This window comes from Bufo gargarizans, chromosome 5, assembly GCF_014858855.1.
Source record: "Bufo gargarizans isolate SCDJY-AF-19 chromosome 5, ASM1485885v1, whole genome shotgun sequence".
Lineage (NCBI taxonomy): Eukaryota > Metazoa > Chordata > Amphibia > Anura > Bufonidae > Bufo > Bufo gargarizans.
In genome coordinates this window covers 177,717,032-177,741,986 of record NC_058084.1, presented here as the reverse complement: position 1 = coordinate 177,741,986, position 24,955 = coordinate 177,717,032, and the positions used below count along the sequence as shown (strand labels likewise).

The 24,955-nt window shown below is 41.9% G+C and overlaps 1 protein-coding gene across 7 annotated transcripts in view; it reads left to right on the top strand.

Annotated features, from left to right (window-relative positions):
• The window catches only part of GLI3 (GLI family zinc finger 3), a 207,163-nt gene that overhangs the window by 8,929 nt on the left and 173,279 nt on the right, over positions 1 to 24,955 (top strand). For all 7 annotated transcript variants that reach the window (XM_044294727.1, XM_044294720.1, XM_044294724.1 and 4 more), the window contains exon 2: positions 11,063 to 11,225. In XM_044294727.1, the coding sequence (XP_044150662.1) occupies positions 11,102 to 11,225 (124 nt within the window). In that variant the 5' untranslated portion in view covers positions 11,063 to 11,101. The remainder of the gene's footprint in view (positions 1 to 11,062; positions 11,226 to 24,955) is intronic.

Sequence of the window (24,955 nt, the reverse complement as noted above, 5' to 3'; positions counted from 1 at the left end):
ATTACTGGATACTGGCAAAAATTAGCATGGCACCACATTTAGAGACTTTGACTTTATACTGTATTATTAGACTACTTTCACACTGGCGTTTTGGCTTTCCGTTTGTGAGATCCGTTCAGGGCTCTCACAAGCGGTCCAAAACGGATCAGTTTTGCCCTAATGTATTCTGAATGGTAAAGGATCCGCTCAGAATGCATCAGTTGGCCTCAGTTTGCCTGGAGGCGGACACCGAAACGCAGCAAGCAGCGAAACTGAGCCAGACGGATCCGTTCTGACACACAATGTAAGTCAATAGGGACGGATTTGTTTTCTATGACACAATCGGGCACAATAGAAAACTGATCCGTCCTCCATTGACTTTCAATGGTGTTCAAGACCGATCCGTCTCGGCTATGTTAAAGATAATACAAACGGATACGTTCTTGACAGATAAGGATGGTTATATTATCTGAACGGATCTGACTGTGCAGAACCATGACAGATCCGCACCATACGCAAGTGTGAAAGTAGCCTTAGGAGTGTAAGAAACGCCGACAACAATGTCATTTGAAGATGTTCTAAAAGCGATAAAATGTTTCCTACCTACTTTTTCAAAAAATCCCCTCAGACGGACTATGTGCTTTTTATGAAATGCCTTTCTCACACCCACTGTGTGTTCCATTCCAAGGAGGCTTACTCACTGGCCTGTTTCATGAGCCAAATTCTACGACTTCATAAGGACAAGCCCTTAGCAACAAAACTGTTTGAATCTGAATGTTTTGTTCCAAGACGCAGTCACATCATTGGATAAGACCCTGTCGTCTTAAGTGAAAATGGAGGAGGATTTATTGATGGTGGAATATGAAGCTCATGTATATAATGAGCTTCACTTTACTGTCAACTACTAAACTGCCTTTTTTCCCCATAGTGAGAGTGCATTTTGTATTCTGCTTTTCAAAATGGCTGCCATGAGCAACATGAATAAAGCTGCTACATTGTCTTATATATGTACACTACATATTTGACCAGATTTACTTATGTTTCTGTGCCTGGAATCTGTCTGAAAAGTGGTGCAATTTTGCACAGAGAGGGTTTCTACAATTTTTTACCGACTCCCCTGAAATGGGGGTGTAGCTTAGCTGAATGAGGGTGTGGCTTTTGGGGAAAGGACATGACCTAAAATGTGACTTCTAGCGCCAAAATTGCACCACATTTCTGGCATAAAATTTGGTCTCAAACGAAATCAGCCAATAGTTGGTATAGAGTTAGACGTGTGTCATCCTCCAAAATAACGTGGTCATAAAAGGCAGAAAGATGCTCAAAACCCCATATGCTATGGCGCATATACAATCGGGGAAGCAATTCCTCCACATGTGGTCCGTTGCTAACAGCAATCCCCAGCAAAAATGCATACAATGGAGGATGCCGGCAGCGGACCACATGTACCACAGAAACATCCTACACAGGGGAGCCAAATGTGTGGCTGTAATTGGCTATATAAAGCAAACATTTACAAAGAAAAAATAGTTTAGCCATATATTGTCAATTGCATTTTCAATTTTTTCTTTGTAAATGTGTGTCATCATCCAGCCTGAGCCCAGGTTAATTTTGGTGCAGGTCTAGACAGATTGTCTAAGTTTACGCCATTTATAGGATTAGTAAATCTGCTACTATGTGAGAAGTTATTGTATGTGTAGTGCTCACCTTCTCCCCCTGCCTTTAAAGCCTGGTCAGCAGCTGGTGATCATTGTGCCAATGATGTACTGTCTTACATAAAAGTGTGGAGTCTTATTTAAAGGCTAAGGTGTCCTTATCCACGTACTACCATCCCTGTCAGGCCTCTTGCACACGATTGTATGGCTTTTTCAGTATTTTGCAGTCCGTTTTTAATGGATCCGTTGTTCAGTTTTTTTGTTTCCGTTGTGTTTCCCTTCCGTTCCGTACTTCCGCAAGTTTCCGTATGCGAGCCGTTTGTTTGCGGATCATGTAGATAATGTACAGTAATGTGTTAGAACAGTATAAACATGGGCAAAGTGGGCATGGATCCGCAAAAAACGGATGACATACGGATGTGTTCCGTATGCATTCCGTATTTTTTGTGGACCCATTGACTTGAATAGATCCACGGATCGTTATTTGCGTGCAATAATAGGACAAGTTCTATCTCTCAGTGGAACGTAAATACGGAAACGGAATGCATACAGAGTACATTCCATTTTTTTGCGGAACCATTGAAATGAATGGTTCTGCATACGGACCGCAAACAGAATCCGGAAAAACGGAATGGAAACAGAAAAAAAAAAACGTTTGTGTGCAAGAGGCCTGACACAGAAGTGCAAGTGAGTGATGCTATGTGAGTTGGTTGGAATGAGGAGCGAAAGCTAGCCTACTTCTCAAATACACCAGGCATGGAGAGGAAGGGGAATAATATGGAGGGAGCATATAACGGACTGAACATGATTCATTTAGCAACTCTAATCTATATTTTCTGATTACATTACACCCATTTAAAATGACATTGTGTTGGTATATGTTAGGAGTGTTAATAGACTAATTTCCTTCCATTGATATAATGACAGACATCTATAGTGTGCATTACCACTAGGATTCATAATCCTACTCTAATGAACTGAAACTTTACTTCTAAATGTAGACAATCTTTTGCCAACCGATCCCTTTTATCCCCTTAAGGACCCACTCTGCACATGTACGGCGTTGGTGGACTTGACTTAAGTACCAGCGCCGTACATGTACGGTGGGCTGATCGGGCGGGTGCAGTAGCTGCCGTGGCACATGCAGGATCCTGCCGGGTGCGGGGTGTCCATTGGCAGGGAAGGCAGCCCAATGCCTTCCTTAGCCCCCTGGTTCTCACAGGCAAGCAGGCTGAAGTGTATTACAGTGTGTAATACACGTACAGCCAATGCATCACAATACAGAAGTATTGTGATGCATTGTAAAGGGGATCAGACCCCCAAAAGTTGAAGTCCCAGAGTGGGAAAAAAAAAAGTAAAAAAAAAACGTTTTGCAAAACTTTTTTAAGTTTAAAGTAAAAAAAAAAAAAAATAGCGTTCCTTTTCCCAAAATAAAGTAAAACAAAAAATAGGGAAAAAAAGAAAAGATTATAAAGATATACTAGGTATCGCCGCGTCCGTATCGACTGGCTCTATAAAAATATCACATGACCTGACCCCTCAGGTGAACACCGTCAAAAAAATAAAATAAAAACTGTGCCAAAAAAACATTTTTTTTTGTCACCTTGCATCATTAAAAGTGCAACACCTAGCGATCAAAAAGTCATATGCACCCCAAGATCATACCAATCTATCCGTCATCTCATCCCGCATAAATGAGACCCTACCTAGGACAATTGCCCAAAAATTAAAAAAACTATGGCTATCAGAATATGGAGACACTAAAACATGATTTTTTTTTGTTTAAAAAATGCTGTTATTGTGTAAAACGTAAATAAATAAATAAAAAGTGTACATAATAGTAGGGATCGACCGATATTGATTTCTTTTGAGCCAATACCGATAACCTGTGAACCTGTAACTTATACAGATATGAAAAAAAAAAATCCTACACAAATTTGCTGTTAATTGAACATGTTTTATAATATAAATCTAATGCAAACAATTGCACCAAGAGCTTTATTATAATATATAGTGCCATATACTACCACCCCTCCCCCCTTACCCACTACCATGGCCTGCTTGCTTATTATCATTTAGTATAGTTGCTTTATTAATTTACAATATACATTTATAATATACTATTGCCAATTTCCACCACCACCACCCCTCCCCCACATCAGTGACTGAGTGAGTAACTACTCCAATAAACAACATAGTATTAGATGAAAGAAAAGAAAATTTCCTTTTTAGTAGACCACAAAAAAAGGTGTCAATTTGGTAAACCAAGCGCTCTAACTGGGCTGGCACACAAGCGGCAGAGCAGACTTGGACGGCACACGGCACTGCAGCCTCTCCTCCAGACAGCACTACTACAGAGCCGGGACTTTAGCTCCTCTCCAGAAGTCCCGCGATTCGTGCGCACGCCTTGTTTTTCTGCACGGAGCCGCGAGACTTCGAGACAGATTGGGGGCGCGCGTGCACTGGATGCATTATCGGCAAGGTTAGATGCCGATACCGATAACTTAGAAAATCATGACTATCGGGCGATAACATCGGTAAATCCGATAATTGGTCGATGCCTACATGTTAGGTATCGCGTCCGTAAGAACCTGCTGTATAAAAATATCACATGACCTAACCCCTCAGGTTAACACCATAAAAAAAAATAGAATAAAAAGTGTCAAAAAAGCCTTTTTCTGTCACCTTACATAACAAAAAGTGTAATATCAAGCGATCAAAAAGTCATATGCACCCTAAAATAGTACCAATCACCAAATAAAATGAGCCCCTACATAAGGCAGACAAAAAAAATAATAATAATATGGCTAGGGCAGCGCTAAAGCCCGCCCATCAGTGCTGGTGACGTCACCGGGCTTCCTGGCAGCCCCATGGAGAGCCCGGTTCATCACCGTAACGCCTGAAAATGCCTTTGCCCTGCGCGATTTAGCGCAAGGCAAAGGAGAGCATCGGAGCATGAACTCCCTGGGTGAAAATGGAGGTATGTCCGGGTTCAGCTCTGAATCCGGACAACCCCTTTAAGGTGAAAAATGGCAGGGTCCTGAAGGGGTTAATTAGGTTAATTAGATGAATGCTCTAAGGCCTCATACACATGATCCACGTTTCAGTCTGCACAAAAATGGATCCACAAAATACTGACAGCTTCTGTGTGCATTCTGTAATTTTGTCACTCACTCCCGTCAATAAAACGGTAGCTCTCATGCGCAAATAAGGACAAGAACAGGACTTTGTCTGGCATTTGCGGATTGGGCACGCAGATCTGCAAAATAATATTGTGTGAATGACCCTATAGAAGTTAATAGGTCAGTGTGCTATCCATTATAAAAAAAAAAAAACAACGGGTAGCAAAAATACAGATCTGTACATGAACCATTAGGGTGGTTTGACACTATGGGAGTCAATTGTCAAGACTGACGTTCGTGCCCTAGTCTTCATACCCTCTGTGCCGCTGGAGGAGGAGCTTAAATTATATTGAATACATCCTCCAGCAGTGTGCCTGGTATGATGGCCCCGACCACGCTCCTCCACACACCCTTGCCACGCCCCCTATTTGGAAAGTAGCGAGGGCACCGTAGAAAAGTCACTTGCGCTTAGATTTAGGCTCAATACTGTTTAAAAAACTTCAAAAAGACTATGTATGCTGGAAAAGTGGCATAGAGGTAATGATAAATCTCACCCTATGCCGCTTTTATTGATGGCTACATGTTACATGCTGGCCAACAGGAAATTATTAAATTACTAAATGTTTTAAGACACCTTATGTCTTTTGTGCTTTTTTTTTTAAACAGCGCGCTCTGCATGTGTGACATTTTTTCTGATGTTTTCCCTTAGACTTTTCCATAGAAAGTTATACTGAATCTTTTACGATAAAACGAAGTATCTGCTCAGCTCCTCCTGCTCTATAACAGGCTCTCTGGGGATTATCTCGCATTTTCATAGTGAAAGGTTCCCTTTAATGACTGTGACTCACTGGCCCCTAAAGAAAGGCCACGTGAATATGTGCATAGACTTCAATTGTTCTGAAAACTGTCACGTGATGGCCAGTAGAAAAACGATTGTGTGAATGCTGCCCAATACAGAGTGGGCCTCTGATGGGAAATTGATGGTTTCCACTGACTTTTATATCAATATCGAATCGCTCTCCTAATATAAAGTAATCTGGCATTGAGTCGTCTGTAATAAAGCTTCATGCTGGGTAATATATAGTAGGCAACATACAGGTTCATTTAATTCCATTTCCATAGGAATGCTACAGTGAATGGATAACTACTACCTAAATGCCTGGTGGGAATGGTTTACTTACTCCTCCCCATTGGTAGGGCTGGTAATATAGAAGTGTTTACTTGTGGAGCTAAACGACCCGGACTTCCTTATAAATGAGCACAAGTAGATGTAAATGTGTGTATGGAGCAATGATATTGATTACCACGACTTGATGGACGGATGTATTTCTGAATTGACTAGGAATAGTGATTGTCCCCGAGGGACACTTATTGAGCTAGATTGGGTATTGATAAAATTATTCATCTGGACTGAGGTTGGAATGAGGAACGAATGCTAGCTTACTCCACACATACACCACGAATGGCGAGTGTAGGTACAGTGAGTTCACCATCACCTTATGATGGGGTATTGCTATTTTTGCATTTCCTATCACTTCTGCAGGGGCATGACAAGTGAGAATTTATGATCACAGATGAGTCGGTCGGAATTCTACTCAAGGGTCGAGTTGCCCTTTGTGGAGAAGGTCCATCTGCTTCTTCTAAAAACATGCACACCTGTCTGTTGCCTCTCAGCATGGGTGTGATTTCCAAAAATGTGTCAGATTCTGTGAGTTTCTAAGTTTGAAGAGGTTCCCTATTAATGTAAATGTCCAATTTTATCTTGATTATATCTTATTGTCATAGTGGAAGATAGTGTCAATGTTGATGAGTTCTTCCTCTAATATCATTGCTGGGTGTTTTATGGGTCACTGGGGCAGTATTGCTGGTATTATGGCACACTTGGTTGTCTGGCTAATGTTATGCTTGCCTGGATTCACTTGGGCAGTATTCAACTGTATTTAATTGACTTTTTTCACCGCTACTATTTAAAATGTCATGTAAGAATGGAAAAGATTGTAATGTACTGTGTCCTTCAGTCCCCCACCATTTTCTTGTCTGTTATAGAGAACCATGACTCTGTTAGCTGGCCATGATTAGGACACATTTTCAGCCCCTGGATGTAAACAAGAATGTTTCCTCCTCAAAACTTTTCTGATGTCACTATGACATGTGAAACTTTTTTGAAACGACCTCTAGGGTGTTAAAGGGTTAATTTCTATGTAAATATATAATACATTACTGAAATGTGCCCCCCAAGCAGCATGTGAACCAGTGACATACCTCTTGGGGGAGTTGTCGACAATTGCGGCCAGTCATGCTGGAAGTTCACAAGCTAGGAGGACTTAAAAAGTTTAAAAGCTGGACAACCCCTTTAACTCATCAAAAGTCATTGAAAAAGTCAAGATAAGAAGGGCCTGTCATGTGTCTGGCCTTCATAGTTCTGCATTTTTGATATGTAAATCAGCACAAGGAGTGCCAAGGATGAAGCCACCAGACCGCCAAGCACAAAGAGCTTTGGCACTTTCCAGTCAGTGAGGTTATTGCAGCGCAATCTGGTGAGATGCACCATATTTCATGAGATCATGTTGCCTTTATACAATATCCGACTGATCAGATGCGCAACAAGAGGGGAAGCAGAACCAAGAAAGCGCTGTGGTCCAGTGCCAGCCCTGTGTACAGGTTAGTTTGGCAAACCCCTTAGGAAAGAGCAGCTTTTCTTACATAATGCATTTGGCAAACTTCTAGGACGGACTTAGATATCTGGTTTAGAACATGACTACACTGATACCTTGGCAACTGGGGTCTAGATGGATTCGGTGATGCAGCAGCTAGAGAGGTATGAAAGCAGCTTTTGGAGCCCATGACAGTTAAGGCCTCTTTTGCACTTGCATTTATTTCTGCTTTCCTGCTCCTTTGGAAATGCCAGATTCAGTACATAACTGATCCAATGGAAACAAACAAATTCCATTAACTATCAAGGGTTCTTTCGGCTTTACAGCCCCTCTCCTCTGCTCTGATTGAAAGCTGCAGCATCCAACCAGGAGACCACTACAGCCATCACTCAGAGAAGAGAGGAGGGGCCGCGACCAGAGAGCTCTGAGTCCAGTGCAAGTGCAGGAACAGAAGCTGGTAGAATAAAACCTAATATTCACACTACTCGTGACAATAAAAGCTCCAGAAAATATATGTTTGTACTGCTCTCCCCAGCCCCTACCTAGTGCTGTCGGCAGTTTAGCTGATAGACTCCCTTTAAGGGTAATATTTCCGATATCTCTGTCAGGGCAGATTGTATCCCAGTGTATAAAGGGCCGCTCCACTGACTAAGGTGATACCTGAACTGATTAATGAAACAATACAGGAGTCACTCAGAGCAGAGAGGAGGGGCTGCGAGCAGAGAGCACTTCACATTGAAGCATGAGCACTTGCAGCAGCAGAATCTGTCAAAATAAGACTTAATATTCACACTAATTGTGAAAAGAATAGCTCTACAAAACCTACGTTTGCTCTGCTCTCTCCAGCCTATACATAATGCTATTAGCAGTTTAACATGGCCAAAACTGCTGACAGACTCCCTTTAACTCCTTCCTGGTTGCTGCCATACATATACGGCGGAAGTCGGCTGTTTAAACAAGGTGCCCACACATGAACAAAGCGAGCGCCATAGTCGGAGGATTCATGCTGTTTCACACAGCAGACGCCTGGGGCTAATGTCTTCAATCAGGAATAACACCAATCGCAGACATTTAACCCCTCGGATGCCGTAGTCATTTTGGCTGTCCGGAGGATCCGAGGCTACCGCAGTGATGGTTCCCATACTTCTAGGCTGATCATATCTGGAGACAATTATATCTGTTTAAACATTAGGTTGCTTGGTGGTTATTAAGTTTTTTTCACAAAAGGGTTACAGAAAGCACTTCCTCAGCATTACAGGTTTAATTAAGGTGCAGCACATATTTTAGAACCGTTGTTGATGAACTGAAGCCTATTGTGGAAGAGTCAGCCCTGGAGCATAATGAGAGGACGGGTACTGATAGGAATGTTTTTCTCCTGAATGCTGTGTTCTAGCAATGGGACTCCTGTAGCTGGGCTAATTTGGAGGGAAGAGGGGGTGCTATTAGAAAACAGACAAGTTTAGTGTTCCTTTGCCTAGCTATTGAGAAACAGTTGATAGTAAGTGTAGGCAATTTGTATTTGCTTCAGGGAATCTTTGAGTCTGTCATATGAAGGTGGCCATACAGATGAATTTATGATCTGCCAAAATGTTAGTAAGCACTCGTCCCATACAAACGATCCAACCATTAACATGCCAGACTAAACAACATATTAAACAAGATAACATTTTGCGCAAAGTGGCAAACAATCAGCCATACACATGTAGTTTCACAGCCGAAAAATCTCCATTGAAATGATGGTCCTCTGACATGGTAAAAACTGGCTATTTTAGAAGATCTTATGTTTAAGGAGAACTGAGAATCCATTCTAGTTTTACATATTGATGACCTCTGCTTTGGAAAGGTCATCCATATCACATCGGCCATGGGATCATATGTTTTCCAGTAGCTTCAGCACCGGAAACAGGCACTGTAACTCCACTGGCCAGAGCGGATGACTGCAGAGCTGCACTCCCGGCAGTCCTGCTGAGCTGGTAGTGAATAGCCTATCCTAGGATAGGTCATCAATTAATACGTTCTGTTGAAATGCTTTTTTGGTGTGCACAATGCCCAGTTGGACTGATCTGAATTTTCCAGAAGTAATTATCCAACTTTGTTATTGGACATAGGGGGAATTTGGCAAATCATTATCAACCCTTTTGAAATTGGTATAAATTGGCGTTAAAAAGCTACAAATTTTGGCGCACAACATTATTGCACAAAAATTTGTGACACAGGGAGAGCCTAATTTCTTGAGAGGCCTGTGCCTTTTAATACATTAGGCGCTTCTCACTCATCAAGACTGGCTTATGATACATTTCTCCAATAATGTTCCATACAATGCAGGTAAAAAGTGACTTATGATATATGGAATTATAATAATTTGTTTTTGAGCTGCATAATGTGCGCTGTGATATCACCCTTTTCCCCAAATTTAAGGTCTTTCCCTATAATGCTGTCGTTTTTTTTAAAAAAAACAGGAAGCATTTTGCAGTTTAATAGTCTGGTTGTGAAAACCTGAAGTCTTCAATATGAGGAAACCTTATTGTGATAAGAAGCCCATCTCCTCTTCAGGTCTTATCTGCGCACGCGTGCTCCACATGCAGAATGCTTGTACTTAATTCTAGGATTCTCTATTTTTTTCCCCCAAAAGCACAGACAGTAAAACACTGGCTAGTATTGAAGAAGGTATTCCATCATGATCATGGGTATCATAAGACTTCTTCTTAAAGGGAATCTGTCACCGGGATATATTGTTCTGAGGGAAGCCTCAAATAGTGACAGAGATTCTATTTCCATGGCTGGCTCACTTTTTTTTTTATTTCCGTACGGTGAACGTCTTCCCCTACCTTCCTATGGCTAATTGACAGCTTTCTTCCTATACTATGCATAGGGAGACAGCTGTCAATTGGCAGTAGCAGTTGGGTGGGAGAGATGGTAGCTAATGAATATTGAGGAATCCTCAGCTCATATACAAAATTGCCTTGTACATTGCCTCGCCGCACTCTCAATTCACCGCTATGGGACTTCTATAAACAACCACGTGCACTTGCTGGACTATTTTTGGAATTCCTGTAGCGCTGAATGGAGAGCATGCCGCACATGTGCAAGGTGATCTCCTGCCCTTCAGGGGCCCCGTTCTCTATGTAGGAGTAGGTCCCAGAAGTAGCATAAGGCACTACTGTTATAATCGAGTAGTTCCATGTGAAGTGTGGCTAATTCTGTAATTTATGTATTTTAGATGCCTGTGAGTGTAATAATGTATGTACAGTATGTATACACTACAGTTTTCATAAATGCAATTGAAAGAGCTCTAAAGGAAACCAGGATTCCTGAAGTCCCTCAGATCGGAAATGTCCTGTGGCTCCTAACTCATTTGTGAGCTACATCAACTGCATAGCAGAAACCTTCATGATAGAATTATTTTCCTATCATGCAAATGTATCAGAGTTGGCACTAGGAAGTCTTAGTGAGGCATGTCATCTCTGGCCTTATAATAGGTGACTTCGGGGCTGCAGGTGGACATCAGACACTTACTCTACAGTACTATGATGAAATGTTATACTAACTTGGCAGAGGATACCGATGATGCATCTTGCCTAGAGAATAACGCAGTGACAGTTTGATGATTGTTCCTACATTGATTTAATAGCGAAAAACTTTTTCTATCTTACAGTGCTCTACACGGGGAAGTTGCAAGTTATGAGAAGACAACATGGAGGCGCAGTCTCACAACACTACCATGAGTGAAAAGAAGAAAGTGGAGAACTCAATAGTGAAAACTCACACTAGGACAGACGTGAGTGAGAAGGCCGTTGCTTCCAGTACAACCTCTAATGGTAAGAGGAAAGCATGAAGTCTAGTTATACGTCTGTCTATGTTTTACAAAATAGACATCTGTTCAGATAAGGCTACATTCACACAACCGCCGGGTGCGGACCCATTCATTTCTACGGGACCCCAATTGATCTGTGCCGCGGCTCTGGAAAAAAAATAGAACATGTCCTATTCTTGTCCGCAGTTGCGGACAAGAATAGGCATTTTCTATGATAACTGCGGCATGTGTGGTCCGCAAATTGCGCAATGCACATGGGCCATATCCGTTTTTGGTGGATCCGCAAAACACAAGGTTCTTGTGAATGTAGCCTAAAGGTGTATACTCTTAAGCTGGACATACACATGAGCTAGAAGTAGGCTGATGATTGAACAACAGTCTGGTGAATTATCTGTTCCCAGAAATAGCTATGGTTTATTCCATGATGTGAGCTGTAGAGCTGGTAGGAGAATGGATATCTCGTGATTTCAATGTTGTAGGCTGTGCGCATAGACATCTTGAATTGTGTATCAATTGGCACTAAGGGTGCAATCGGGCAGTGCTGTTAAATTCAGTTAAAACCTCATCAGGTGAAATCCACATGTGTTTTTGCCGCTGTTTTCTATGTGGTTGTGTTTTTTTTACAGCAATCACATATAAAACGTGGCAAAACTACATGACATGCAAATTTTAGTTGATGCAGTTTTGAAGTTTTTTAACTGCACCCAGCTGTACCTAAAGAAGGCTTTCTATCCACTACTGCTGTGATTACTAATGTAACATCATGTTCCATTGGGAGACAGTCGGCCGGCCCCCATACACATGAGATTGATCGCTGTTCCTACCAAAATCAACTGGTTCCGACAATGGTCTTATGTGTATGGCCAACTTTTAAGGGAATCCCTCACGCCCACTTATGGTTTTCTGGTGGCACCACAGTGAATGTGAGGGAAATATCTAGATCTGCACAGTAGTGGTGGGATCAGAATGTGTCACCTCTGGCTGTTGCTGACAGCAAGTAAGGCTACTTTCACCCCAGCGTTAAAAGACATCTGGAAGGCTGTTTCAGCATATTTGCTGAAAACAATCATGCGTGCAGCAACTTTTGTCCAGCCAAATCCTGCCATATATTCCAGGGAGTTGCTGGCTCTCCGCCAATTTCCATTATAGTCAATGGGGTCCTATGGGCAGACGTCACTTTCTAGCTATGCCGTATCTAGAGAACTCCAGCAGGCTGTTCTCTGCCAGAACAGCCTTCCAGATGTCGCTAATGATGGTGTGAGACTAGCCTAAGTCTGAGTTCACACCTGCGTTGTGAATTCTGTTACAGAAACATAGACTTCAAGTTGTGATGGATCACTCACTTTGAGTCTGTAGTGAATGTAGTTCATGGAAAAATGCAGGAGTGGATTTAATACATTTCTATGTCCCAAATGATGCCATTATTTATGGTAGCACCTCAGGCCATCTCTGAATGTTCTTCAGGCATTATATAGCAAGGTTGGAGAGAACAGCATATGCCATACCTCAGTATATTGCCCTATTCAAACAGCACCTTGACTGTTCAACCGTGTAAAGAAACAAAGCTGAGTTCTCAGTGGTGAAAGAGACCTTTCCTTTTAGGTCATTTCTTTGAGAGCCAGGTGTGCCTCATTGTCTGCATTTCAACCTGACTTGGAAGAATTGTAACCTAATATTCCTCATTTTCATACATCACTGCCTTAATAAAGCATGATTTGATTGCATACTGACCACTGCCTCTGTAAGTTCCTGGGTATTCGTGAGTACGTTCAAACAGGACATAAATTGCAGCAGAAAAATCCAGCAAATCCACCCCAAATTCTGCAACAAAAACTCCACAGGGGAAATCCACGGCCTAAGGCCTCTTTCACACGACAGTATGTCCATTTCAGTGTTTTGCGGTCCGTTTTTCACGGATCCGTTGTTCCGTTTTTTGCTTCTGTTGTGGTTCCGTTTCCGTTCCGTTGTTCCGTTCCGTTTTTCCGTATGGCAAATACAGTATACAGTAATTTCATATTAAAAATTGGGCTGGGCATAACATTTTCAATAGATGGTTCCGCAAAAAACGGAACGGATACGGAAGACATACGGATGCATTTCCGTATGCATTCCGTTTTTTTGCGGACCCATAGACTTTAATGGAGCCACGGAACGTGATTTGCGGCCAAATATAGGACATGTTCTATCTTTAAACGGAACGGAAAAACGGAAATACGGAAACGGAATGCACACGGAGTACATTCCGTTTTTTTTGCGGAACCATTGAAATGAATGGTTCCGTATACGGACCGTATACGGACCGCAAAAAACGGCCCGCAAAACGGAAAAAAAAAACGGTCGTGTGAAAGAGGCCTAAACATGCTGTGGGTTTAAAATCTGCACCACAAGTCATCTTCTGGGCAGATTCGGTGCAGATATTGTAGGCTGTGTTTGGATGAGGTTTGTGTGAATCTCATTCACTTTGCTGCTACTGTAGAACGATGCAGATTTTCCACCTGCAGTTCCACGGCAGATCATTTACAGCGTATACGGCCCGTGGATTTTCTTATTCCGTGACTTTGTTTTAAAGCTGTTCTGAGAAGACGGAGCAAGGGCTCTTTCACACGAGCGGATGCGTGAAATAAAGACAAGCTCCGCTCTGGACAGCAGAGACACGGAGCAGTAACATGACTGATAATGCTCCGTGCCTCTCTGTGATCTCTTTACTACGAAATCACAGTGACAACTTTATCTCACTGTGATTTTATAGTAAAAAGTTCACAGAGGGGCACAGAGCATTATCAGTTATGTTACTGCTCCGTGTCTCTGCTGTCCAGAGCGGGGCTTGGCTCTCTTTCACGCAGCAGATTACCCGCACGGGATCCGCTCGTGTGAAAAAGCCCTAACATGTTTGCCTCCACTCCAGTCATTGGCTACAGGATGTCATCCTTCCATGGCATCCCCCAGTGTATTGTGGTATACATGCTTTTACGGCATCTCCAATCAGTGTTGTGTAGAGACATTTCCTGGAAAAAAAATTCCTTCACACCGCAAACTCCCACACTACAGTATTTACCGTATATTTCAGAATACAGTTGAATTCATATTTTCTGAACCAAATGAAAATTATACACTATACATAGCAATACAATCCTGCACAACCACTTTGCTGCCCATAGGATCTTGTAGGCCTATACTACCTACTTGTGCTTGACATTTTAGGAAAAAAATGTAGCATTGATCACACACTGAATTACAGAGCTAGTCAACCCTTAGGTCCCTTTCCCACGAGCGAGTTTTCTGCACGGGTGCAATGCGTGACGTGAACGCATAGCACCCGCACTGAATCCTGACCCATTCATTTCAATGGGTCTGTGTACACGAGCATTGTTTTTCACGCATCAGTTCTGCGTTGCGTGAAAATCGCAGCATGTTCTATATTCTGCGTTTTTCACGCAGCCCTGGCCCCATAGAAGTGAATGGGGCTGCGTGAAAAACTCATTGCATCCGCAAGCAAGTGCGGGTGCGATGCGTTTTTCACTGATGGTTGCTAAGAGATGTTGTTTGTAAACATTCAGTTTTTTATCACGGGCGTGAAAAACGCATCAAAACGCATTGCACCCGCGCGGAAAAAACTGAAGAACTAAACGCAATCGCAGTCAAAACTGACTGAACTTGCTTGCAAAAGTTTGCTTGTGAGTTTCACTGAACGCACCCTGAACGCATCCGGCCCCAATCCGTCACGCTCGTGTGAAACCAGCCTTAGGCCTCTTTCACACGAGCGTGACGGATGCAATCAGTTTTTGATGCCTTTTTTAGGACTCATGCACACGGCCGTTGTTTTGGTCCGCATCCAAGCCGCAGTTTTTGCTGCTCGGATGCAGACCCATTCACTTCATTGGGGCCGCAAAAGATGCGGACAGCACTCCGTGTGCTGTCCGCATCCATTGCTCCTTTCCGTGGCCCCGCAAAAAAAATATGATCTGTCCTATTCTTGTCCGTTTTGTGGACAAGAACAGACAGTTATATTAATGGCTGTCCGTGCGGTTCCGCAAATTGTGGAACGCACACGGACGCCATCCGTGTTTTGCGTGTGCATGTAGCCTTACACGCGTGAAAAAAAACTGAAGAATATCAATCTACATCTCCTAGCAGCCATCAGTGAAAAACGCATTGTATCCGGATGCAATCTGTTTTTCACTGAAGATCTATTCACTTCTATGGAACCAGAGCTGCGTGAGAAACGCAAAATATAGAACATGCAGCGATTTTTCCTGAATGCAGAAATGATGTGTGAAAAACGATGCTATGAGTTTGCTTCACACATGACACCCGGACGGAAGACTTGCTTGTGTGAAAGAGGCCTAAGGGTACTTTCACACTTGCGGCAGAGGATTCCAGCAGGCAGTTCTGGACGCAAACGGATGCATTTGTGAGACAGATCCGGATGTGGATGGCAGTGGATCTGTCTCACAAAAGCATTGCAATACCGGGTGTCATCTGGAAAAATGGATCCGGTATTTATTTTTTTCACTGATTTAATGGTCTGCGCATGTGTGGACGGAAAGAACGGAACCGTTTTGCTGGAACGCTTGGGGCCGGAACCGGCATTAATGCATTTCAGTGGCAAGTGTTCAAGATTTTGGCCGGAAAGAAAACTGCAGCATGCTGCGGTATTTTCTCCGGCCCAAAAACGTGTCATATAAAACGCATCCTGAATAGATTGCTCTCCATTCAGAATGTATTAGGATAAAAGTGATCATTTTTTTTCCGGTATTGAGCCCCTAGGACTGAACTCAATACCGGAAAACAAAAACGCTAGTGTGAAAGTACCCTTAGGCCTCTTTTAAACTGGCATCACGCGTGAGGGCTGGATAAGATGTGGGTGCGTCGCGGGAAAATGTGTGATTTTTCCACGCAAGTGCAAAGCATTTTAATGCGTTTTGTACGCGTGTGAGAAAAATCGGCATGTTTGGTACCCAAACCCGAACCCGGACTTCTTCACAGAAGTTTGAGTTTGGGTTAGGTGTTGTGTAGATTTAGGGAAAATAATAGCATTCTTAATACAGAATGCTTAGTGGTGATGGATCATGTGACGGACCATGTGATGAGCGCAGTGATGTCACCACAGGTCCTTTTCCTCAAAGAAGAAGAAAGAAGAGAAGCCGGGCTGTGCGAACAAGTGGATAAGGTGAGTTAAATTACTATTATTATTTTTTTAACCCCTCTATCACTATTTTACTAAGCATTCTATATTAAGAATGCTATTATTTTCCCTTATAACCATGTTATAAGGGAAAATAATAATGATCAGGTCCCCATCCCGATTGTCTCCTAGCAACCATGTGTGAAAATCGCACCGCATCCTCACTTGCTTGCGGATGCTTGCGATTTTCACACAGCCCCATTCACTTCTGTGGGGCCTGCGTTGCGTGAAAAACATGCTGCGATTTTCACGCAACGCACAAGTGATGCTAGAAAATCACCGCTCATGTGCCCAGCCCCATAGAAATGAATGGGTCCGGATTCAGTGCAGGTGCAATGCTTTAACTTTACGCATTGCACCTGCGCGGAAAAGTCGCCCGTGTGAAAGAGGCCTTAGAGTCTTAGTTAGAACCATATATATTTATTTTCGTGTTTTTCACAGGAATCCCAATTTTCATGATTGTATGATTGGACTCCCCACCCCCACCCAACCAGACATGTATCCCTTAGGGCTCATGCACACAACCATAGTTTTGACCCACATATGTGGATTGGATGCAGATGCATTCATCTCAATGGGGCCGCTGTTGGCATCCGTAAGTCCGCTCCGTGGCCCTACAAAATAGAACATGTCCTATTCTTTTCCATTTTGTGGACAAAGATAGGACAATTCTGCAGGGATCCATATTTTGTGGACCGCAAAACACTACGGCCATGTGCATAAGCCCTTATCCTGTGAATAGGAGATAAGTTCAAAACTCGGTACAGCCCTTTTATTCCCAGTCATTGATTGTACTATATTTATTGATTCAAGAGAAACACATGGTTAAAATCCACTGTCAAACGCTTTCCACTATTCAGTACATGAGATGATGGGGAGATGGAAATAACATTTTAGCAGCACTTAATCCATGCCAATTCCCAAATCTTATACTGCTGTATTAATCAGTCTACTAGCTCTAATCACTCTTGATGACAGGCATATTAGAGATCCTCTGTAAAGGTGACCACATTTTTCTTTACATATGACATGTGACTATCTTTCAGCAATTTACTTTACAGCTTGAATGGAAACGCTATGCCTGTTGTCTCCGGCATCCTTTATGTATTTAGTCGTTTCCACCATCAGAGTGTACCAGAAAATAATTACCTGTTTCAGATGGCGTGATGTAGTGTTTCAGGAAAATGCTTCTGAAGGTCCAAGATTTATCATTTCCGATTTTTTAATTAAATACCGATTCCATAACAAAAGTAGATGGACAACTCATTTTGCATACATGGTAATGAAATTATATTTAATGAGTTATAGTTCATTATGCACAGGAATGAAAATATATTCAGTTAATGCAGTTGCAGGGTAATTTTAGGCACAATCTTGTAAATTACTGTATAACTTTTTTTTTTTTTTAACAGCTACAAACGTTTGTAGCATTTGTGGTGTTTACTCTCCTTCATTTCACTTTAGTTTTTGGCTTTAGTGAGCAGAAGAGTTTTGTCCTTGACGTGGAAAAATTTACTGTACTTTACCTTTAAGACTATTTATATTGTCCAATATGATGATCATTGGCCTTTAAAGCACCCTTCAGGCTCGCCCTTGCTAAGGCTTGTTTATACCCAATAATCTTCTCTATGCACTGACTTCCTAATGAACCTGTGCTGGGCTGGTCAATCGGAGGAGTCAGAGCTGCAGCAGGAAGGAAGGAACAGTAGTCTGAACCAATGATTAGGCCGGAGGCGTGCCCCAGTCTACCGCAGACTCCCTGTGGGTACTGTAGCTAAACTGTAGTCACAGATCATAGCTTTGCCCTAATGAAGCTAAAGAGTATCTAAAGGTGGATTTAGACGCACAAATGATCGTCCTGCGAACGGCTGTTCCTGACAATCTGCCTGTGTAAATGTGCCGCTGATCACCCGATGAACGAGCACAACGCTTGTTCATCAGTTGATCCTATCGTTCATGCAGACACCACCGATCACGGCTTCTGAGCAGCAGAACGTGTTGTGTAAAGAGCCATCTGCTGCTCAGAAGCCATGATTCTGTATGAGGACGAAGGATCGTTATAGTGATCCCGTGTCCTCATACACTGAAGGAGATTGCTGCATGGAAATGCGCGGTCTCCTTCACTGAACGAGCAGCCGACTGTCGGGAAGGAACGCTTCCTTCCCAAATGTTGGCCCATCTAAATCCATCTTCAAGCGTCAAGACCTGTGGAAGATAAATACCATTGATGCATATTTGTGTTCTGACATCTTTCAAGTCCTATGAAAAATACTATGGGAGAAACACCAGAAAACCAGCATACTCAGACCATGCTGCATTTTAAGTAAAAGCCATTTACCCAAAAAAGGCCAACGAAACGTCAAAAATTGATTTTGTGTCGCGTGCTTTTATTTCACTATAGACTTCCAAGTAACATGTGATTGCAAAACAATTTTTTTTTTAAAGGGAACCTGTCACCGGGATTTTGTGTATAGAGCTGAGGACATGGGTTGCTAGGTGGCCGCTAGCACATCCGCAATACCCAGTCCCCATAGCTCTGTGTGCTTTTATTGTGTAAAAAAACTGATTTTATACATATGCAAATTAACCTGAGATGAGTCCTCAGCTCCATACCCCAAATCTCGGTGACAGGTTCCCTTTAAATGCCGCAAAAAATGATGTCTTTTTCAGAAAAATGCTGTGTGAGAAACTAGCTTAAAGATGATAATCCTAGAAACTGAGGAACCTGGTGCATGCTGTTCTTTGTTCTCTTGAGTGTAAGCTATAAAAATGTCATATACAAAATGAAAATCAGACATAATATAGTACATTACAATCTATTTCTAACAGCTAGAACCAGCCCTGTACCTCTCATCAATCCAGATTCATTGGTCCAATTGCTCAGCTAGATTCAGTTCCCCTTGGCAGTTCAGGGGACGTGTGTCCTTACTGCTGCAGTTCTCTCCCTATCACAATTCAAGGGGATGTGGTCTTTCTCAGGGGGCATGTCCTTTCTGCTGTAGCTTTCTCCCTGTAATGCCACAGCTTCTAACAGTAGTGGCAGTTAAAAGATGGAACTCAGCATGTGCGACCACCTCAGTAGGTGTACATGATAATACTATACAGATTAAACACCAGGGGGTGCCATTATAATGAAGTAAAGAAAATATCTCACAACTTGAGCATTTTTGTAAGTGAAGGAAAATAAAAATAAAAATAATTTCATGGTGAATTATATTAAAATAACATTTACGGTAGTTGTGCCACAACCCCTTTCAAGGCTGCTGATAGTTTAATGTGTACGAGGCCAGCCCAATATTCCCCTTGAAATTTGCAATGGGGAAAGAAGGATTGGACATTTTGATTTAAACATGCTCAGTAGAGGTGTCGACTATCTCCCTATCCCTGTTGAAATTAACTTGCATGTTTATGGGGGAGATGGGAGAGATAGCTGTCTACCAAAAGATTGCTTATTTAGGCTAAGTTCACCTCAGTGGTTTCGTATTTCCGTTCTGTCAGGAGAAGCTTTGGAGCTTTCAAAGTTACAGTCCTTAATGTAACAACTGTGTGTAATCCTTTCCCTTGTGCGGTCCGCAAATACCGGAACCGTGTGTCCGCATTTTGCGGACAAATGAGCTCCGTTTGTGTTCCGTATGTCTTCCCTTTTTTATGGTCCACAAAAAACAGAAGGAAAAAAAAGAGAGAGAAAAAAATAATAATTATTAAGGCCTTCAAAAATACGGAAACGGATCAGCAAAAAACGGATGACATACGAAAACCATTCCATATGTCATCCGCAATTTGTGGATCCATGGACTTGAATGGGGCTGCGGACCGATCTGTGCAGACAATAGTAGTACAAGCTTCATATTTTTGCAGACTAGAAATGCGGAAACGTGGAAGCGGACAACATACTGAACGTTGTCCGCACATTTTATTCAACCATAGTAATGAATGGTTCCGCGTCTATTACGCAAAATGCGGAACGGAAGCGGATTGGATGCGGATCAAATTATACGTTTGTGTGAATGAGGCCTAAAGCTGTATAGGGAGTCTGCAGAAAAATACCCCATTGCACACAATATAGAAGAAGACTGAGTTTTACCCTTGTATTTTACTGAGAATCTTACAAGATGGGACACCTGAAATGCACAAAGTCAAATCTAATGCTGAATATTTGACTTCTACATCTTCTGTTTCTACATACTTCAATGAACCTATTTCCAAATTTTGTTTTTATTTGAAGGGTTCACAAATGTATAAATGATAGCTCATACAGTAATAGTCAAAACATCCCACATAGTTACCCATACGGGTTTAAGTCACGAATGCTGAGGTCTATATGGAGAGAAAAAACATAAGAAAAGGGTACAAAGATAATACTGTTGTAATAATGCAGAAGGGTAAAAAGGAAATAGAAAGTCCTAGGTATACAATGTGTACCATGTGAACTATGCAATTTTGGATGATTTATATCCATGTTTATTACTTGCTGTAGCCAATGCATTGTAATACATTTTATATGGCGCTGGATATTGTCTTCTGAAGGCCTAACTGACTGATACCATTTTTTGTAAGACCTGGAAAAGTTAAGTTCGAGTCCAATTATGAAATCTTTGGAGGCCATTCCCAAATGGTTGTGTAAATGGTAGCTTCATCCTGCGTTCTTTCATCTCTTTCCCTGCTCTCCTGGCTTGACAGTTGAAAAGCTCTGACTGTGCCACACAATGGTTTGATTGGTTTCTCTGGGGGAGGCTTTTCCCTGCCTCATCATTCGCCAGGCAGGTGGACCAGAAAGTCTCTTGATTCTTTTGTTGCTTCTCAAAGTCCGGGGGTCTTTGACTGAATAAATCCGCCGTCATGGGATAATTTGCTAAAAGGAGACTGAAAGATTTGAGAGAAAAGCCTCACTACTTGGGTGCTGAATTAATGAAATAACTTGGGCCCTGGAGTTTGCAATTGAAAAATCACCAGGAATGCTATGAGGGGCGGAGACCGACTTCAGAATGCTAGTCTTTTATTCCCCATAATCAGCTAGAAAGGCTTTCTGTGATGTAGCTAAGTAAGGTGGCTTGTCTGGCCTCTGGTTATTTGCATTTTAACACTGTAGGAAGGGAAGCCCTTTTGCGAGAATAAAAGCCGCTCGCAAGCAGCGTCTACTTACTCATTAGATTATTGCGAGGGGATAGACGGAATCGCACATGACAGAACTTAAGGCTGAGTTAACCCTGGATGAAAAGTAATTTACAGATAGTCTGTCCTTAGCCATATTTGTAGCCCGATAAGGTTTCATTTCAGAATGGATAGGCGACATTTCCCCTTACGGACCCATTCTGCGACACCTGTGATAACAGCTCTCAGATCCTAATTGAAATTGGTTTCAAAATGGATTTTCACTTTCCTCTGTCTGAGAAAAATATTGAATGGACTCCAAGCTGCCACAGAGAATCTCAGACCTTGGCGTGTGGAGCAGGAAAGCCGGGATCATCTTTCAAAACCGTGTCGATGACATGTCAGTGCGGCTATAGGTCTTATTAATGAACTCATTGATCATTTGATGAGGGAGATAATACACAGGATCCTTCCGCTATTTAAAAATTAGATCTCTGCAAACAGTTTAAAGTGGGAATGCAAGCGGCGTTTAGGAGGCCACAAATGCACGCAACCATGCAGCGAGGGGAAGCGCCTCCTTAGACGACTGAACCATGATTTGAAGATAATGATGACGGTAATAGCTATTATTATTATCATCATCACTATCATCATCATATAATTAGCTCACAAACTCTCTCTTGTTGTCCCTCAGTTCCGGAATGTGGCTTTTTTTTTTCCGGGTAGGGATAAGTTTTCATAGGGGAAATGTTACGGGCTTCTCATATTTCACTTTGAATTGTCTCTTAGGTGTTTCGCCATTCTCTGTGCTAGTGTGGGTCAATTCATCCCCTATTCAGAGCTTGAAAGAAGATCTATGATCAAAGGCTGCAGTGATGTCACTGATCTGTGGTGATTGATTGGGAACAGAAGTTTTGCAGCATTTTGCATGTCTTCCTCCTTATCACATCAAACCATTAGCATCTCATTTTAGAGCTCTCACAAAATAACATTTAGGTTGTGTGTGCTTCATTTTTTAGTTAAGCTATCTATTAATGTAAAAGTCCTAACTTAATTTACTTCACTCAGTTTTTCCACCAAAATATTTTATTTACCAGCTTCCATGTATGTGTACATATTACATTGTGAATGTTTTACATTTTAAATGTTTTTTTTTCCATTCAGTTCTACTGGACTCCTAGGTATTCCTACCAGGCGTCTTCCGTTGTTATGCTTAATGAAATTTCATGCAGGACCCCAATTTCTCATTTTAAAAAATTGTATACACTCTTGCACAACTGTACGATAAATAAGCCCTCCTGCACACGAACGTTTATTTTTTTCCGTCCCGTTTTTGCGGATTCCATTTGTGGTCCGTATGCGGAAACATTCACTTCAATGGGTCCGCAAAAACAACAGAAGGTACTCCGTATGCATTCAGTTTCCGTATTTCCGTTCCGTTCAAAGATAGAACATTTCTTATTAGTGCCTGCTAATCACGTTCCATGGCTCCATTCAAGTCAATGGTTCAACCAAAAAAACTGAATGCATCCGTAAGTCTTCCGTATCCGTACCATTTTTGCGGAACCATCTATTAAAAATTCTATGCCCAGCCCAATTTTTTTATGTACTTTATATTATGCTTCCGTTTCCGTTCCGCATAAAACGGAAACCAAATGGAATGGAATGGCAAAACGGAACGGATACTCTACTAAAACAAAAAAAAAATGAAAAAACGAATCCGTTTAAAACGGACTGCAAAACCATACGGTCGTGTGCAGGAGGCCTAATGCAAAATAATGTTTTTTTTCATACCTGTCATCTCGCAGCACTCATTTTGGGATTTCTCAAACCAAGAGGAAATGTGTATTTTTCACTCTATAAGGCCCCTTTCACACGGGAGAGATTTGAGGTGAACACATTGCACCCGCACTGAATCCGGACCCATTCATTTCTATGGGGCTGTGTACATGACCGGTGATTTTCACGCATCACTTGTGCGTTGCGTGAAAATCGCAGCATGCTCTATTTTGTGCGTTTTTCACACAATGCAAGCCCCATAGAAGTGAATGGGGCTGAGTGAAAATCGCAAGCATCTGCAAACAAGTGCGGATGCGGTGCGATTTTCACGCACGGTTGCTAGGAGACGATCGGGATGGTCACCCGATCATTATTATTTTCCCATATAACATGGTATATACAATAGGGCTAGAGGGGTTAAAAAAAAAAAATAAAAAAAAATTATTATTTTACTCACATTCATTTAACTCACCTTCATTATTAAACTCCCCTGTATTATTTTCCCTTATAACATGGTTATAAGAGAAAATAATAGCATTCTGACTACAGAATGCTTAGTGCAATAGGGCTGGAGAGGTTAAAAAAATTAATATATATATAATTTAACTCACCTTAATCCACTTGTTCGCGCAACCCGGCTTCTCTTCTGTCTTCATCTTTGCTGTTCACAGGAAAAGGACCTGTGGTGACGTCACTGCACTCATCACATGGTCCGTCACATGATCCATCACCATGGTGATGGGATCGACCATGTGATGAGCGCAGTGACGTCATCAAAGGTCCTATTCCTACTGCACAGCAAAGAAGAAGACAGAAGAGATGCTGGCTGTGCGAACAAGTGGATTAAGGTGAGTTAAATTATAAATATATTTTTTTTTAACCCCTCCAGCGCTATTGTACTAAGCATTCTGTATTAAGAATGCTATTATTTTCTCTTATAACCATGTTATAAGGGAAAATAATACAATCTACACAACACCAAACCCGTTCTTCTGTGAAGAAGTCCGGGTTCGGGTCTGGGTACCAAACATGGGGATTTTTCTCACGCGCGTGCAAAACGCATTACAATGTTTTACACTCACGCTGAAAAATCATGCATTTTCCCGCAACGCACCCGCATCTTATCCGGGCCAAAAACATGATACCCGTGTGAAAGAGGCCTAAGACTCACCTGACTATAAGTCGCACATAGGTTTTAGAGGAGGAAAATAAGAAAAAATATAAACTTTTCATCAGCCCTAAAACAGCTTAGATTCCCAATTTTCATCAGACCTAAAAGCAGACCCCCATTCCTCATCAGGAGCAATATATTTATCATTCTCTGGTTCTACTGTGTACTAATGAGTACCTCCATAATGGAAGCGCTCATTAGTATTCGATTCATAAGATGCACTGCCATTTTCCCTCCAAACTTGTTTTTCCACATATAAATGATTTGGAGGCCAACTCAACACCTCAAACTCTTTGCCATGTTGCTGAAACTGTTCATAAACATTTTTGCAGCATGGCAATTCATATTATCCTGCTGAAAGTGGTCACTATACACTCAACCCTGTTCTCATTGCCAACATCTGCCATTTGGCATGGTCTGTTTCCATGCCTTTCTTCCAAATGTATTTCCATGCATTTTATCTAACCTAGCTCTGTGAACATAATATATTAGATGCCTCTATAGGGGG